At 41.7% G+C, this 18,501-nt stretch overlaps 2 protein-coding genes across 2 annotated transcripts; both read right to left on the reverse strand.

Annotated features, from left to right (window-relative positions):
• Nucleotides 1-2,295, reverse strand: LOC133907919 (uncharacterized). The gene has a single exon (XM_062350041.1). The coding sequence runs from the start codon at nucleotides 1,796-1,798 to the stop codon at nucleotides 266-268; it is 1,533 nt and encodes a 510-aa protein (XP_062206025.1). The 5' UTR covers nucleotides 1,799-2,295; the 3' UTR covers nucleotides 1-265.
• Nucleotides 2,296-16,512: 14,217 nt separating this feature from the next.
• LOC133907936 (homeobox-leucine zipper protein HOX1-like) lies at nucleotides 16,513-18,221 on the reverse strand. Its single transcript, XM_062350066.1, has 4 exons — nucleotides 17,823-18,221; nucleotides 17,358-17,719; nucleotides 17,144-17,223; nucleotides 16,513-17,027 (listed from the first exon to the last, which is right to left on the reverse strand). Exons 1-4 carry the CDS (start codon nucleotides 18,037-18,039, stop codon nucleotides 16,730-16,732), a joined length of 957 nt encoding a protein of 318 aa, XP_062206050.1. The 5' UTR covers nucleotides 18,040-18,221; the 3' UTR covers nucleotides 16,513-16,729.
• Nucleotides 18,222-18,501: the final 280 nt, after the last annotated feature.

The following is an 18,501-nucleotide window of genomic DNA, read 5'->3' on the forward strand; positions in this document are numbered from 1 at the left end:
TTGAGGCAAAACAAATGCCTAATAGACAGCCAAGAGATTGATTGCAAAAGTCGATCGATCTCTTGGCCGAAAAGTACAATCATGGCTTGCATGAACATATACCCCCATTCATCACCTACATGAATGTTTACAAGTGGTTATTTGAAACTGTCATATGCAGCATCTTTCTTTTCCCTCTGGGGTCTGGATGACATTAACTACTTAACCAAAAAGAAAACAAAAACACCAGACGGCACGCCGACGCCGGCGACCACCGGCCGGCGAGCTACTTGCCGTGTTTGACGCCGCGCGGCCCCGCCGATCTCTTTATCGACTCGATTCTCTGCCGCCTGATCTGCTCCCTGAACCTCGCGATGAACTCCTCCGCTTTCTTGTCCACCTCGTTCTCGTCCACCTCAGGCGACGACTCCCTCGTCGAGTACGCGCCGCCGCCGACATCGTCGTCGTCGTCGTCGTCGCTGCTCTCTGTCTCGTCCGAGGAGACTGCCACTCCGCCGAGGATAGGATCGATCACTGATCTCTCGTACTGGAACCTGGGAATGGACTGGTAAGCTCTGTAGGCGTATGAGTCCTCTGATCCGTGTACGCCCAGTACATCGTCACGGCCATCACCGGCGTCGTCAGGCAGTTCTTGGCTCTGGCCTTGGAAAACTGCAGCTTCCCTTGAGCTGATCGTTCTCACCGACTTACCAACTGAAGCCAACGACGACGAAGAGGACGAGCCTCCGTCAAAAGAGCTTCTTGCCTTCGCCGGCGAGGAGTTGCTGTTGCTGTAACCAGAGATGCTGAAGCTGGTCGTGTTCGGCGAGTAGTGGTCTTCACCTCGACCTCTCATTCTGTGGTCTTGCAGCTCCTCCTTGAAGCTTTTCCCCGCCGCTCTCCGGCGCTCGGCCGCCGGGTGGTAACCGTGGACAAGAAACGGAGGTGGTGGTGGAGGCGGCGCCGGCGGCTGGCTGGAGATGGAAAACTTGTACGGGCTCCTCCGCTTAGCGTAGTACTCCTCCTCGCTGGCCTTGGCTAGCGTATCCCTGGACGAGGACGACGTGGGGGGGAGCCTCTTCGGCGACGGCGAGGGGTTCGGCGATGCCGGCCTGCCCACGTCCAGCCTCCCGGACCGCGACCGCCACGGGATCGGCGAGAGGAGCACGGTCTCGTCACGGGCGCCGCCGGCCGCCGAGTCCTGAGAGCTTCGACGTGGCCGCGCGCGCGGCGGCTCGGCACCATCACCCACGTTGGCGTCCTGCGTCTGCTGTGGCTTAAGCGTCCGCACTGGCAGCGACAACGGCGCTTGCCCGTCCGCGGAGTGCCCGTTCCGTCCTCCTCCTCCGTTGGTTACCACGACTACAGGCTCATCGTGCCGGTGCAGTGCGCTCCATGACCGCACCTTCCCGCTGCCGCCCCCCTCGCCACCGCCGCGAGGGCTGTCCGGCGCCAGCACGTCGCCATCGTCGTCGTCGAATGGCGCGATCGAGTCTCTGAACATCCGCCACGCGTATCTTGCGTCCGCCTTAGCCAATTCCTGCCCCACGGTAGCGTCCTTCTCTGCGGCGGTGGCGGCAACCACGGCGCGGCCATCGTCGGTCCTGTTCTTGCGGCTGAAGAGGCCGTAGGAGACGGCGATGCCAACGAAGAGCAGGTGGATCAGCTCCCAGGCCTTGGCGAGGAACGCCTGCCCGGCTCCGGCGCCGGCGCCGGGCTCCTGCGAGGGGACGAGCGGCAGCAGCGCGACGCAGAGCGCGAGCACGGCGGCCCTGAACGGGAAGCTATGCAGCACCGAGGCGGCCTGCTGCGCTGCCATCGATCTAGAAGAGAGCAAAGAGAAGAGAAAAGGAGAGGAGGCAACGTGACGACGTCCGCTCTTTTAAGCTTTTTCTCTTTGCCGCCGCGATCGATCGCTTTAGCCCTCTCCTCTGCTCTTCGTATTGGTGTGGTGTGTGCGGTGGTCGTCTGGTCGATGCTCTGTTTCTTGCCAAATAAAGCTGGGTTCTTTCCGGCGTATCAATTCCTCTCGCTCGCCTTTGGCCCACTGATGCTTATGCACTTACGCTGTCACTGTGTGGGCTGGGAGGTCGATCGAGCTGGTGAGATGCGCGAGATGAGCACTATGAGAATTGCTTAGCGGGGAAGGGAGGAATTTGAAGGTGGGGGAAACGAAGATGGGGGTGTTTGGATTGAGCTTCGGCTAACCCCACCAATTCATTGGCTCGTCAAAAGTTTGCCGTAGGAATCGGCCGCGACGTGAGCGTGAAAATGTACTAATACCGGCGCGGAGCACGGGAACCAAGCGGAGGTCTTGCGTGCCTGGGTGCGCCAACTTTTGGTTGGGCGGGATGGGGACGCTGAAGAATAGGAGACCATATACTCCGAGTCCAAGGTACGAGCTGCGTGCATGCGTGGATGTCAAGCTTGATGGCTAAGTTGCTGTCGTCGTCTTTATGCTACAAGCATCGACACCCATTTATTTGTTCATGGATGTTACGCGAACGTGCTTGCTCAGGGCCGGCCCTGGAGTGAGGCAAGCGGGGCGGCAGCCGCAGGTCTCAAAACCTAGGACCTCTCCTATATATGTATAAATATGTATACTACTTGTGAGTCAAGTAAGTGTACAATATTTCAAATTTCAATCAATGGTCGGCCAAAGTTGTGTGATCGTGCATGGCTATTGGTCTTTGGTCGGTCTAAAAGAAATTGATGAGACTGATTATAATAAAGAAATTCTATAAGCTGATAAGGCTTTTAAAATTAATTATTTTTTGTTTATGATTGATATGATAAACACTTTATTGAAAAATAAATAGATTTGAAGAACTCCAAACACTCAAACGCATATTTGGTTTTTTATTGAACTCGATAATCTTAAAGGTCATTGGATGATATTGAATTGAAGGATTGCTACGCTAAATTTGTAAATATTTTCTCTCTAGATGGTTCATATGATGTTAAGTTTAACGATCTAATGTCTGAGTTAAGGGTTATATAATTAACTTTGTGAGATAGGTTAATGTCTTCTATAAAGATCTTTTAGTATGTCAGAGAAGTATATTGTTATCCAAATGTTTCTATAGCTTATTGAATCTTATTTATTGTGCATGCGACGTCAGTTGAAAGAAATTTTTCAAAATTAAAATTATTAAAGAACTATTTAAGATCCATAATATCTCATAAAAGAATAAAGAGTTTGACAACTTTATGCATTGCGAAGAAATTATTTGATAAGATTGATATTGATACTATCATCAATGACTTCGTATGTAGAAATGTTAGAAGAAATTATTTAAGATGACTTAGAAAGTGTTTAAGTGGGTGGTATTTTTTTATATACTTTAAGTATTTATCAAAAATATTTTTAATACACATAATATTATCTTTACAATTTATATATTAATTATTTTTTATATTTTAATTTAATAGGTTATATTTTTAGTTTCGCTTGGGCCCACAGAGTCTCAGACCATCCATAACTATATTTTCTTCATTTCGTTCCCTTCCCGATTTCCTTCTCCGTTTCCATTCCTTTTATTTTCTCTCATCTACAACAGCTTTCCTTCGAGGTGAATCACGAAGGGAAAGTAGAGAGAATCCCGTCCTGAAGGAAATAACCCTGAGAATTCTGTCATGAAGAAAACCGTAAAGAAAAATCGTTGGAGCATTGAAAGGAACGAAATTTCTTTACGATGGAAATTTTGCCCGCGAGGAGAATCCCTTGGGTGTGACCTCAGGACCAACCCTGACGATGACCCAGTGATCGGCAGCACCTCTAGCACTTTTGACGGTGACCCAGTGATCGGCAGCACCTCTATGTCTTGCCTGCTGATGAACCTTTGACGATGTGCTTGCATGGCTCAAATAGTGGATTAGACTCGGCGACCGACTACCAACGTTAAATGATCGACTCATTTCTGCTCCTTCGGTCACAAATAGGTGCTATTTTCGACACTGCCATGGTCTATGAACACATTACCAATCAATTACAGGTTTCTGTAGTAGCCTGATACAGCATAAACTCCTCGTATAACTACAAGTTGGAACGGTTAATTTAGTCAGTAAGGTTTTATTTGTTTGGGTTTCTATAAGATGTGTTTTTTAAAGTTTGCTGGTAGTACAAGGATATCTAGATTTGATTTTAGCTTCTCAGATTTTTGCAGTAGTAAATACTATTTTTTCTTCTGAGAAAGCATAGCTATAGTTAAAAGCCACCAAAAACAAACTGTTTATTTCAACTTCTGAGAAACAAAAGCCACTAAAAATCTAAATAAAGAGATCTAAGAATAAGATATCTGAAGGTTAGTACAGTGACTAGGTACCATGCCTTAGTTGTGCGTACCCTCTTCCATTGCTCTTGCACATGGCTCAGTAAGAAGATAAGTTGTACAATCGAGCAACCCATTCCGATAAGATCTCTACTTGCCAAGTCAGATTTAAATCTTCTATAAGATAGAGATAAGATCACATTACCAGAGTCCGAGAGAGAGAGTTGACGTGAGGATTTTGGTTAGTTTTTTCGTAATGGCAGATGTGAGTAGTTTAGAAACATGAATTAAGGTTGTTTTGAGTTAATGTTTTTCATAAGGATAGATGCGAATAATTTAGAAGCATGCACGGGTATTTTGGGTTATTTTTTATAATAGTAAATATGGGTAATTTAGAAATATGTTAGGTTCAATGACTATTGTTGTCAATGATGATTAGAGTTCAATAAATCGATGATAGTATATTTTACTTTTTTAAGAATTTATCTCTTTTTCTAGCATATCCCATCTAAGGAAGCGAAAATTCCACTAGTCTTTATGGATGCATAAGTTATTAGGATCCTTTTTATTGAGATTCATACCTCAGTAGAGTAGTGAAAAAATTATAAAGCAGATGAGATAATCAATGGACGACTGAATATCAAGTAGGAGAGATAAATATATGAGATAATCCGTATGTATACACCTCATATGAAGTTATCTTTTCCATAATAGTATGATAGGTACTTAGTCAGAGTACACATTGCCGGCCACTGGTGAGATCAGTTAAATTTAGCCTCTGGAACAATACTGGATAGACGAGAGGGAGGTGATGTGGTTAAATCAAAAGATTCCTCACCCTCTTTTGGGTCGCGTACGCTAGCTGCATCTAAAGCTTTCTCATGTTGCATGCATGTGGGATTGAGAGGTGGACGCATGGATGCTGCCATTTAGAAAACTCCACTCGTTGGGGATAGAGCACGGGATGCTCCCTTTTGTTGGGCACTTGGACTCCCTCGCATCTCCTCCTTTCCAATGGTTTGAGCTGAAGAAGTCTCCCACACACCCACTTTGATCACCTGGTCAGTTCGCTTCTTTGTTGAATACATTACAGGAGGAACAAAATTCAAGTGTACTTGCTTCACCATGTCATGCTCTACTACGTACACCGATTGTTAAACAGTATTTCGTGCAAACGAATCATTCAGTACAAATGTGAAAACATTTATTCTCGTTTGTCATTGGAAAACACTTTTTTCTCTCACCATGCCACCAGGTCATTTTGCAAAAAATAAAAACAAACATATGCCACCACCATCAAAAAATCAATATAGATCATATGAGATGGTGGAAGAAAGATATACCTTCAGGGATCGGATGGATGGAAATTAATATTTGCGCATTTGCAACAAAGATTTACCTAAACAAATAAACTAGTGAACTCTTTTTTTTTTTTGAAAGGCAACCCTACTGAACTCTGAAAAACATTCAGCTAATCAAACAAAGCCATGTATCTTAAAAGTTGCTACTGGTGTTTTTTGTAAGTTTCTTATCGCACCGGAATCAGATGTGCCACGTCGTGCGTTAGTCAGCGAATCGTTGCCTAAAGTGTGACCGTGCAGCTAAACTAGCAAGGGCGGCAGAAAGCTGAAGGAGATGGGCAGGATAAAGGATTAGAGCCGACAAAGCCTATCCCAACTGCATAAACAAACATCAGATTATATTAATTGATCACATTATTCCTTAAGCACGGCCGTGATAATATAATCAATCCGTTTCGACACAAACACACGCTCCATCGAAAGTAGAGGTGGTACTTATCCTGTTACTCAAAATAAGTAGTGGACAGGGACGGATTCGGGTTGGGGAGAGGGAGACCGCGCACATGGGAGCTCTCCTAAGCTCTCTTCACAAAAAAAAAAAAAAAAATCATAGAAGAGGAGAAAGAAAAATAGAGAAGGTGTGGAGACTACTACTTATAGTGCGGATCCAATAGGATACACAAATTTGTCAAAAACCGTCAGCTCCAATAGAATTCACAAATTTGTTAAAAACTGCAAGCGGTTTTTGACGAATTCGGTCTACATCGTATTCAGAATACGATCGTATTTCGATCTCATTCAAATTTAAAATTTAAAAATAAAAAATTTAACAAAATCTGTTTAGTTTTTACCGAATTTTACCAAATTTGTATTGATATTCATGAATTTTGGAAATTCACCGAGGTTTCGCCTCGCGATTACGCAGGACTCCTCGCCGCATGGGGTGGTTACCGGCGTAGATGGCGTCTGACCAACGCGAGCGATCTGATAGGTGGGCTGATTCGACGAGTCGGAGTCAGATTCACCCACCTATGCATCATCTTTCTGCAGGCCAATGGAGACGCAACCTTTTACTCTCCTTGTTACTGTTTCTTTTTCCTCCGAAGGGTCTGTTTGCCACTTCACGATTATTATTAAGAAAAAAATTGCGAAAATAGTTCATGGTAAAAAAAATACTTCATGGTACATGTGGTGGAACTATACTAATATACTTGTGATTTCTTCTTTGGGTTTTTTAATGTGTTCTCGTGGTGCAGAGACAAATCGTTACGATCTTTAAATAAAATGGAAGTATGAGCATTTGCATTAGATTCAGGACGACGCCACCGGAGGTCACAAGTCACAAGTGCCACTCAGCTTTGAGGTTTATCTTTCCATAGGCTGCTGATCGGACAAGTATCCCGTGATCCGTAGCAAAGCATCTGCACGCTGTCTGTGCTTGGGCCGTAATTGACGGGCACAGCCCAAAGAATGGGCCGGAACTCATATGGGCTGAAGCACCCATACGGCCCAAATCACGCCAGTGCACCACCTCCGCAGCCTGGCGCGGTGGCCGCTCGTGCGGCGGACTCACTAGTTTTGTCGTAAAATTATCTCATACAAAACCAATCATAATTTTTACTTCTATATTTATTTATACAGATCTCACATTCAGTTAACTAAATACAAACTCAGCTCAATCTATTTAGATAGATATAACTAACAAATATTTTTATTTTCAACAAATATAACTCTGCTCAGTCTGTCTTCCTCTCCGCATCCACATACATATAAGATCTATACAAGCAGGCTTTGTGTGGGCAAACAATCACACCATAATTTTTAAAAAGGTATCAAACATGAATTTTCGGCCAAATATACTCTGGAGTAAACTAGAGTAGTTGAAAGAAAGAATCGAATTTTAATTGATATGACAAGATCAATGCTTTCAGAATATAATGTTTCGGATATTTTTTGGACGAATGTTATATTATCACCGATTATTGAAGAACACACCATATGAATTTATTATTGAAAGAAAAACAAACCTCCCATATTTTCGGGTATTCGGATGTAAATATGATAAAGATTTCTTACTTGATTATTCTTCTAATAGAAAATCTTATCGTATCTATAACCAAAATTCTGGTTTAGTTGAAGAAACACATGATGTTCAAAAGAGTAAGAAAATTTGGATGATATAAGTAACGAAGGTTTGAAATTTTTTATCAAGAATATGTCAATAGGTAATATCAAGCTAAAAGAGGAAGGTGAACCAGAGGATATTCTATTTACCTCAATTCAAACTATTCCATCTTCTTCTACTACAAATGAGCAAGTTCAATCTCATAATGTGAAAGACATGGATGATCAATTACAACAAGCTACAACTTCATCAACTCCATTACAAGTGATGGTAGCTCATCTAAAAGTTCACCATACTATTGACAAGGATCATTCCATTGATCAAATTATTAGTGACCTTAGTAAGGGTGTGCAAACTCATTCTCGTATTTTTTTATTTTGTGAACACTAGTCTTTTATATTTTCTATTTAGACTAACCATATAGAAGAAGCTCTAAATGATCCGGATTGAGTGAATGTAATGCATGAAGAGTTAAACAACTTTAACCGTAATGATGCATGAGAATTGGTAGAAAGACCAAGAGATCATAATGTGATAGGCACAAGATGTGTTTTTCAGAATAAGCAAGATGAAGATGGAATTGTTGTGAGAAACAAAGCAAAATTGGTTGCACAAGCACATACTCAAGTCAAATGTTTGAATTTCGGTGAAACTTTTGCTCTCGTGGCTAGACATGAGGCTATTAGAATCTTACTTGTTTTTACATCTTTTCATAATATAAAGTTATATCAAATGGATGTGAAAAATACTTTTTTAAATGGTAAAATTAGTGAACTTGTCTTTATTGAACAACCTTCCGATTTTGAAGATCTTAAAATGCCTAATCATGTGTATAAATTCTCTAAAGCTCTTTATGGTCTTAAATAAGCCTTACGTGTGTAGTATGAGAGACTTAGAGATTTTCTTGTTTCAAATGACTTTAAAATTAAGAAAGTTGATACTACTTTATTCACTAAATCTATTGCAATTGATTTCTTTATACGTCAAACTTATATTGATGACATCATTTTTTGATCTACTAACAAAGTTTTTTGTGAGAAATTTGGAGAAACGATGTCTACGAAATTCGAAATGTCTATGATTGAAGAATTAAGTTTCTTTCTCGGACTTCAAATCAAGCAACTCAAAGATTATACTTTTATTAACCAATCAAAATATTTGAAGGATTTATTTAAAAATTTTGGCATGGAAGATGCAAAGCCTATCAAGATTCCCATAGCGACAAATGATCATCTTGATCTTGATGAGGGTGATAAACTGGTAGATTTGAAGCTTTATAGATCAATGATAGGTAGTTTGCTTTATCTTACCACATCTAGGTTCGATATCATGTTTATTGTGTGCATGTGTGTAAGGTTTCAAGCAGCACCTAAAAAATATCATTTGATGGTTGTTAAGCGCATTTTGAGATATTTGAAATACTCTCCTAGCATAAGTCTTTGGTATCTAAAGGGTGCTAAGTTTGAGCTAATCGAATATTTGAATTTCGATTATACGGGTTTTAAAGTAGAGAGAAAATCACATCTGGAAGTTGCCCATTTTTAGAAAGATTGCTAGTTTCATGGTCATCCAAGAAACAAAACTCCGTAGCACTTTCTACCATCGAAGCGGAACGAGATATGTTTCCGTGGATAGTTGTTGTGCTCAATTGCTATGGATCAGATAAACTTTGTTAGATTATGAAGTTGAGTTCAAAATAGTGCATCTCTTGTGTGAAAATTAAAGTGCCGTTAAAATAGCCATAAATTCGGTCCAACACTCTAGAATCAAGCATATTGATATTCGCCATCATTTTCTTAGATATCATGTAAGCAAAGGCAATGTCCTATTAGATAGTGTGGGAACCGAAGATCAATTAGCGGATATTTTTATAAAACCTTTAGATGAGAGTCATTTTTGCAATTTGAGAAATGAGCTTAATATCATCGACTTCTCAAATGTTGCTTGAAACAATGAGCACATGATATTTGCGCATTTATATGTTTTAGCAATCATACTTTGATTCACATGCTCATATTGTTTATGTTTATTTCCTTCGTGAATATGTAAATTTGTTACACAATTTCAACTCAAGCTTATATTTCTATGATTATATTTATACCCCATTGCATATGGTTCTATCACATTTCATACATCTAAAGATCATATGGTTATCATATCTCGTCTCATATCTAAATCTATAATTTCTAGAGCTATCTTGTTCTAGCGGTTTGACCGAAAGCCCTCCCGGTCTGACCGCCATATTCATACAGAGAGTTTTTTCCCCTTTTGTGCTCTCTTGGTCTGACCGCCAGATCTATACAGGAACTTTTTGAGCCTCTAGACTCCAGTGGTCTAACCACTCCGAGTCTCGGTCTGACCGTCAGCGGTTGTTAAGTCCATATTGATATTTTTTTTCTCCTCTAGTCCTCATCTTTCCCAATCGAGCACTTCTTCTTTTCCTCTCTCACAAATTCGTGCCCTCGGTGGAAACTCAAGGAAGCCCAAATCCCTTGTCCCCGGTTGATCTGTGATCATCTCCGGTCCAACTGTGGACTCCTTCCACTAGGTATTCTCGGTATTTTATGCCATCTCAGGATATTGGTGAGGAAACCTCATCTTTTATTGGTAATGTTGATCATGACATGAAAGATGTCAGTGATGAGGATCTTGGTATTAATCATCAAGCTTATATTGGGTATAAAAAATCTTGGACTTCAATTGAATATATTAGAGTTAGAAACACTTATCAATATGCTCTAGATAATGATGCTTCTCAACCATATTTTTATATCTTGGTGCAACAAGATGCCTTCTATGGTTATATTCTGAATAAGAAAATCTTTGAACAAAAATGGATAGATTAGGATTATGTGAGAAGTCAACCTAGCATGGATGGTTTAACTGATATCTTTTAAGAGCTAGATCTTTATGAGTCAGTGAATTTCAAATGTAATTGGAATGCCACTGTCATCAAATAATTCTATACAACAGTTGAGATTTCTCATGAGTCTTAGAAAATTGAGTGGATGACAGGATATAGAAAATATAAAGCTTCATTTAGGATTTTGCAAGTGCTATGAGAACCTCTTATGGATCTTGTTTATGGTTCTATTGATATAAATGATGAAGATTCTTTGGCTGAAAATGTGTGGAGTGCCTTCTATGAGCGACAGAGGGTTGTTCCTAGAGTCACACTTGGGATAGTGATGTGATAAAAGGTGCTTCCCGTACGATTAATAAGATTGTAAGAGCCACTTTTGCTCTAAAAAATTGAAACAATGATGCTATTCGGAATCATTACTAGAATATCATCAATCATATCATAAACAGGAGAAAAATTGATGTGATCAAGTACATTCAGAAGGCTATTGATGATATCACAATGAGCATGACTTCAAATCTTTATTTTTCTCTATTTATAATGTCTCTTGTTCTCATGAAGACAAACTTTCGGCAAACACTTGTGATATAAAATATATGGGATACAAGCCTTTCAAAGTGAATCCTCGCATTCTAAATAGATGTCAGGATATTCATGCAGCTTAAGGAGGTCAGCATGAGGAATCTCAAGATAATATTACTTCTCAGTGGGCACCTCCAGATAACATTTCTTCTCAGTGGGCACCTCCAGATGGTTTCTTTGATCCTTACATGGTATCCATCCAGGAGGGTTTTCAACATAGTTTGAACTTTTTCTAGGCTAGCTTTTAGCAAAACTTTTAGCAAAACTTTTATCAACCTATGATGATATAATTCCAATATACTTGTCTGTCCATCTCCTTGGCTTGAGAGGACATTGCCGCTCTTAATGCTCAGAACCAAGAATTGAATAAAATGTTTCACAACCTCTCTCTTGGATAGCAGCGGCTTGATGATCTGTTCATTACCTTCTCTGATCATTTCTACAGTATCTGTCCTCATCCTCCTCCTCAGGATGACTAGACCTTTTGGTATTTGATGCCAAAGGGGGAGAAGTTGGAAAAATGAAGAAGACAACTATGTTGCATTGCATCTTTGTTTCTGTAAGCATTGTAATGAACTACATTGCATCTTTGCTTCTTTAAGTATTGTAATGTGATGAAATATGTTTATTTGCTTATCTCCATATTCATCTCTATCTATATGTTCTAATTTTATTGGATGTGTCGAGAAAAATATTTTTTGGTGATCTTATTGATTATATCTCTTTTCTCGGATCCATATATACAAGGCAAACTCTGCCAAATTTTTTTAATACTCAAATTTTTAACTTGTACCATTTGTTTAACTCTAAATTTTATGGGCACATGTGTAGGGGAGATTACCTTCACATGAGTTTTTATAGTAAATTATCTCTATTTAATTTCATATCCTTGAAATTCTTGCTATAGAAACTCACATTCGATTCTTCTTTATGCTAATCGTTAAAAGTGGACTCAAAATTTAAATCACATCACTTTTTAATGTTATTGTCATCAATTACAAAAAAGGGGGAGATTAAAGCATTAGGCCCCTAATTTATGTTTTGGTAATTAATGACAATATGTCTTTTGTGTACTAATATGTTTGAATAAGTTATGAAAAGATTAGTCACAAAGATGTTACAGAGCTAGAAGATGCATGAGTGAAAAACATGAAAATAGCTAGCTCAAGGCAAAAGTATAATTGTAGGGTATTTTCTTTTGCCGGTCAAAGGAGATTAAAGAAGAGAAATTAACCGGATTTATAGGATAAGTACCGTACTATTAAGAGGGGTTGATGTGTGTTTACTTGAGATATCTATAGTGTCACAATTGCTCAAACTTGCATTTCATATAGAGTGGAAAATTTAGTTTGAGAGAAACCAAGGAAAGACTATGTTTGGGATGTTTCTGAGCTGTGGCGGTCTGACTGCCGTAGAGGCCGGTCTGATCGCTGTATAAACTGGTTGATGTTTAGTAGAACTTAGTCCTGATCTGATCGAAAATTGTGCCGATCTGACCGCCAAATGAATAGAGGGGGTTCAAACCCTCTGGTCTGGCTGGTGGTCTGACCGTCGATATGGCAGTCTGGTAGGGCACTCTGTTCTCTGCTCGTGGTCTGACCATGAGGGGTCGCGATCTGACCCCAGACGTGTGTTAGAGTCATCATCACGCCTTTTGTAGCCATTGTATTTATGACGGTCCGACCGCCGATTGAGCTGCGGTTTGACTGCCCGGTGCGTAGAGGTGTCAAATCAACATCAATGACCATATTCTTGAGTGTAGGCTATAAATAAGAGCTTGGTTGGTTCAAGTAATGGCTCTAGCACTTCACTACATCTCATTAGAGCTCTTGCCTCCTACTCTCTCTCTCTTGCCTTAGTGGTTGCATTTTTGAGAGTGTGAGAGCATCTAGTGTATAACTTTTAAGAATTTGAGCATTGGGGCACTAGTGATCTTTCAAGCAAGCGTTATCGACTTGTTACTCTTGTAGGTTGCCGCTTCCTAGATAGTTTGAAGGTTTTTGCGTTGTTGAGCCATTTAAAGAAGATTGTGAAGGAGCCAAATGGTGATTTGTGAGAGGTTTTGAGCACGTCTTGCTGGAGAGGCTAAGTGCTACTCTAGTGGAATCGAGATATTGAGTAGTTCTTGTTCCATTTTGGTTTAATGTTAAGTTGCTCGGTGTGAGCCTTTTCTCATGTGAGAATTGGATATTTGATAGAGAATCAGTTAGAAGCTTTAACTCACCTCAACTTAGATTAGGGGTGATCGGCATATCATCAATACCGCAGGATAAATTTCGTGTATCATCCTTTGAACAATTTACTTTATGTAATTTATCTTTTTAGAATATAAATTATTGTATATCACCATATGATTGCAAATATTGATATAGTTCTTAGTTGTTTTTATATTGCTCTAGTGATATTTAGTTTGTTTATGTAAATTTCGTTAATCACTTAGCAATTTATTTTAAAAACCGACTATTCATCTCACCTCTAGTCAATATCTTACATCCTACACTGAAGCTCTCGATATCTTACCAAAGCAAGAAATTTATGAAAATCCCTTCCTCTGTTTCACCTTCATATGGTTTCGGGGCTGTTAACGTTGCACTTCCCAGGCCTTCGAACAAATTCAGAACTCTGAGAAAATGCCCTGAACATAGAAACTTCAATCCAGAATTTTGCAAACGCACGTTCAATCTAGTATGAGTCTTAAGCGTGTTTAGCACAACTAGAATTTATGAGTTTTTGCTGAAAGCTACTTATGTCTTATGCCAAAAGCTATTAGCTTTTATGAAAATATTTTAGTTCCAAGCACACTAAGTTTTCAGAAAAACTACTCTCAATCAACTTATCATATTTTAATTTATTTAATTAGAAATCAGCCCTTCAGCTAATTTAAAAACCAGCAACAAACCAACCTATTTTTTTAGCTTATAGCTTATGAGAAACAAAAGACAACAATATATTATACCAAACAATAAATTTTATCAAACAGAACCTTTATACTTTGGACATAACAATTTAGTCTGAGTTTCCTGAAGACAGAAACTATCAAGGAGAAGAGTGGTTGGTGGTCAAAGTGCCCAGAGGCCAAGTGCCCAGCATATCCCACCAAATCAGGCCAGATACTAGTAGCATGTATCTTCAAACTGGATGACTACTTACTACTACCCAGGAATCAGCATCAGAGACAGATTCAGAATCAGCACCTAACTATATCATCTAGCAATGTACTTGACACATGCAGTCAACAATAATGTGAGTTGAAGCGAACCACTGCGGAAGAAGCAATGAAGTTTTCTCTGCTCTGCCAGCATTGTGCTCCACAAAAGCCTGAGAAAGAAACGAAGATGTAACTGGAAAGAAAAAAGAAAGGCAGTATTGGTCCCAGAATACTACCATAATTAGTACTATTATGATTAGCTATTCAGCTTAGAAAACTTCAACAAGGTTCAGTAGAGTGAGCGCAAAAGCAGGGGGGAGCAAGGTGTCCCAGGGCCACCATTTTCTAATCAGAGAGGAGCGGCCACGCCATGGCCATCAGCTTTGCATGCAGCTTTCGCTCCTGGAGTTCAGTTGTGGCCCTCCGCGTGGGCTCCTCGGGTCAACACTCGTCGTCTCTCTCATCTCATCTCACTTGATCAAGATTGATCATGCAGCATCACTCACCCGCATCTCTGCCTGTTTCGGCGACGGCAAATGATTAAGGCACGGCGGGACAGGCGATTGGATACGCGTGTGCAGGAGTTCTTAGTTTAGTGGCCATGAGCACATGGGATGCTGGGTGATTACTGATTAGATTACTACTACTTTACTACTCAGGTTAGGCCATCAGGGGCTACTGGGAACTGGGAAGGCGGCCCGTCTAACCAAGATTGCGTTGTCATCCTACTGACGCATAACCAAATCATGCATGCACACCTGCACCTGCTACTACTACTAAGCTATAGTTTAATAGCAGTGGTTGTGCTAATGCTGGAACTAGCAGCATGCACTAACCTTTGTTTGCTGCACAAACCATGTGCAATCATCCCCTGTTTGATGCAAAGAATTTTAGTGAATCAAATGCATTTCCTACAAATTTATGTGGAATTCTTGCATTCGTACAAGAACTGTTTAGCAGTGGTTGTGGCAGATGTGCGATTCCATGAGGAAACAGAGTGTCTTCAGAAAACAATATATGCGAGAAAGTAGAGTGTCTTCAGAAAACAATATATGCGAGAAAGCAGAGTGTCTTCAGAAAACAATATATACGAGAAAGCAGAGTGTCTTCAGAAAACAATATATGCGAGAAAGCAGATTGGAGTTTTCCTCTTGAAATTTATAAATCAGTGATCCCATATCATGTTCTAATCTTCAGATTCGACAAGATATTAACCCTGGACTCGCCGTACTACACGCCAATACGGAGAAACGAGATTTGAGACTATACTAAGCTGAAATTGGACCGACAGTTGCTGAATACTCTGCCTGTCAGCCCATTCCAGACGGCGCCATCCGATTGACTGCCGGCTTGATCAGCCACACATGCGAAAATTTGCCTTGCCGTGTTCGTGGAAACAGAACAACCAACGACTTCACGTTCTTTCTCTACCGTTCATTTACGTCCAGGTTTACTATAAAGATTTGTAAAAAAATTATAAGATAAATAAAAAATCAATATATAGATAAGTATCACACATAAGAGATCAACAGTCAAGATAGTCTTCTCGTGCGTGGAACATGCAGAGTTGCATTTACCTTGTTGGGTTTATTCTTCGTGGGGCTGTTACTTGTCAAGAATGCTTCAAAGATAAGATCGGCAAGAAAATGATTGATTAAGAGAGTTGATCACCGTGTGACAATTTTCTTGTGCCAACGAAATAGTTTTTTTTTTTTGGGAAAATTGCAAAAATCCATCAGCAGTATGGGAGTTATCCAATCCTCTATCTTTTTTGTTTTGCAATATTTTTTTTTCGAATGAGAACATATTCATTGCACTAACCCAATGATTGACTGGATGATGGAATTCCGAATGACTGTATGCCTCTCTAAGCAATGTGTTGGAACTTTGTACAATCGTCAGAAACGGGCAAAACAAATCAACAACGGACATCGTAGACAGAGATCTCTCAAGCCTGAAGAGGGTTTGATTCGTAAGCAGACAGACCGATTAAACAATCACACGAACACGTCTGCAAAGCACTAAAATCCATTGCATCACTTATGAGTACAGGAAACAACACATCATCATTTTGAGCAAACAAACAGTGCTAAAAAAAGACCAAAATTGTAGAACTAAGGTATGTTTGTTTTAGCTCTAAAAGCAAAAATAAAAACAAATGATCTCAATCTAAAAGTTGATCGTCATAATCTCTAAATTATGTTATAAGCAAATTATACTATAAAATCGCACAATCTACAATTTAATAGGGAGAGACTTTTCTTTAGAATCCAGATTGCGATAATCCACGATAAAAACAAAAAGAGCCTAAACTGCTTGTATAAACAAAAGAGAAGAAAAAACAAACCCTCATTAATGCCTACTACATCTCATGCCATATTAGTGACTAACCAAACCACTGTCCCAGCCATGGCTGTTCTAGTGTTACTAAGCACCACCACCGGGGGGCGTCGGTCCAAGTCAAGACCTCCGGGCCGGGCCGTCGACGAACACGGGCCGCACGGGGACGGGCCCCCATGGTCCGATGGGCGCGGGCTGGGCCACGCGGCCAGTCTTGTCGGCGGAGGCGAGGCGCTCGCAGGAAGGGCACATGGTGAGCGTGGTGGGCGGCGGCACGCGCGCGTGGTGGCGCGGCGCGACGAGCTTGAGGGCGCGCAGCTCCGCCACCTCCCGCTGCAGGCGCCGGTTCTCCTCCGTCAGCGTCTCACAGCAGCGCTTCAGGAACTCGCAGTCCACCTCCGTCTGCTTCAGTTTCGTCCTGATCAATTTGATTGGTTGATTAAATTGATTAGCAAAAATCTTTCGCCTGAATGAGTTGATTAGAGAGGAATGATCAGGCTAATAATAAGAGATTTAATTTCGTCATTTATTTACCTGGCTCTGCGGTTCTGAAACCAGACCTCGACCTGACGTGGCCTCAGGTTCAACTGCTTCGCCAGCGCCGCCTTCTGCTTCTGAGCACGACACGATACAGGAAAAAGAAAGGCCGAAAAGAACATATTTTTTTTGAGATTTTTGCGATTCCTCGACTTGATTGATTGGACGCTGGAATTCTTAAAATGATTAGGAGTCGAGTGATAATACGTACGGGGTTGAGGGTGTTGTGCTCCTTGAAGCTCTCCTCGAGGACGGCGGCCTGGTCCTTGGACAGCCGGAGCTTCTTGCGCGACCCGCCGCCGGAGTCCTCGTCGTCGCTACCGACGCCGGCTCTCGGGGTGTGGTCGCGCTCCTGCTCCGCAGCGCCACCGCTCGTCGCTGGCGCGCCACGCTTCCCGCTGAGGCTGGACAGCGTGCTGTTGGGCGACGACGCGCCGGGGTCCTCGTCCTCGCTGCAGCATCCCCTCCGTCTCTCCCCGGCCGGCGCCCGGTTCACGTCGATCCCCCGCAGGAACGGCATCTCGTGGTTGTGGCACGCCGCCGGCTGCTTCCTCTCTAAATATCGATCCATCCCTGCATGCACGCACGATGATCTCAGTCAGAACACCACTCGATCGCAAAACAACATTCATGCATGTGTACTCCTATCCTAATATAGCAGTGCTCAGTTGCTCACCGGAGGAGGGCACGAAAAAATGACTGGCGCGGACGCCGTTCCAGCACTGCGGTTGCTGCGGCGACGGCGTGGGGAGGGAGGAAACGGGCACGCCGTTGAAAGCTCGCTGTTGCTGCGGCGGCGCCGACCGCTCGACCGGAGCCGCTGTGGCGATGCTGAGGCTGAGGCTGAGCCCGAGGTGGTGGTGGTCATCTCTCGCATTAACCATCGTCTCCATTGATTTTTTTTTCTTGGGACTTGGTTTCCTTCTCCGGATGACACGGGAGGGCGCTTGTGCTCGCAGAGGCCAAGGAGACGGTGGATCAATCTTGGTGTGGCAACGAGGAGGACGGCCAAGAGAGGGTGTTGCTTTTAGAGAGAGAGAGAGAGGGAGAGAGAGATTATGGCGTGGAGTGGTCGCCCGTAAATGAAAGTAAAAGGATATTTCCTGGGGTGGAGGAAACGTCAAAATATCATAATAGTAGAGGAGCTTGGGTGTGCGAGGACTCCAGGTCTCCAGCTACTCTTATTTTCTCTACAAACTTATTACAACACGAGACGTACTTAATACATTTATATTATCTCTGTTTTAAAATATATAGTACCGTGCTAGAATACATGTAGTTAAATTTTAAAAAATTTATACATAAAATTATTAAGATTTAACACATAAAAATAATAGTAATGAATTTATTATAAA

This window comes from Phragmites australis, chromosome 24 (genome assembly GCF_958298935.1).
Source record: "Phragmites australis chromosome 24, lpPhrAust1.1, whole genome shotgun sequence".
Lineage (NCBI taxonomy): Eukaryota > Viridiplantae > Streptophyta > Magnoliopsida > Poales > Poaceae > Phragmites > Phragmites australis.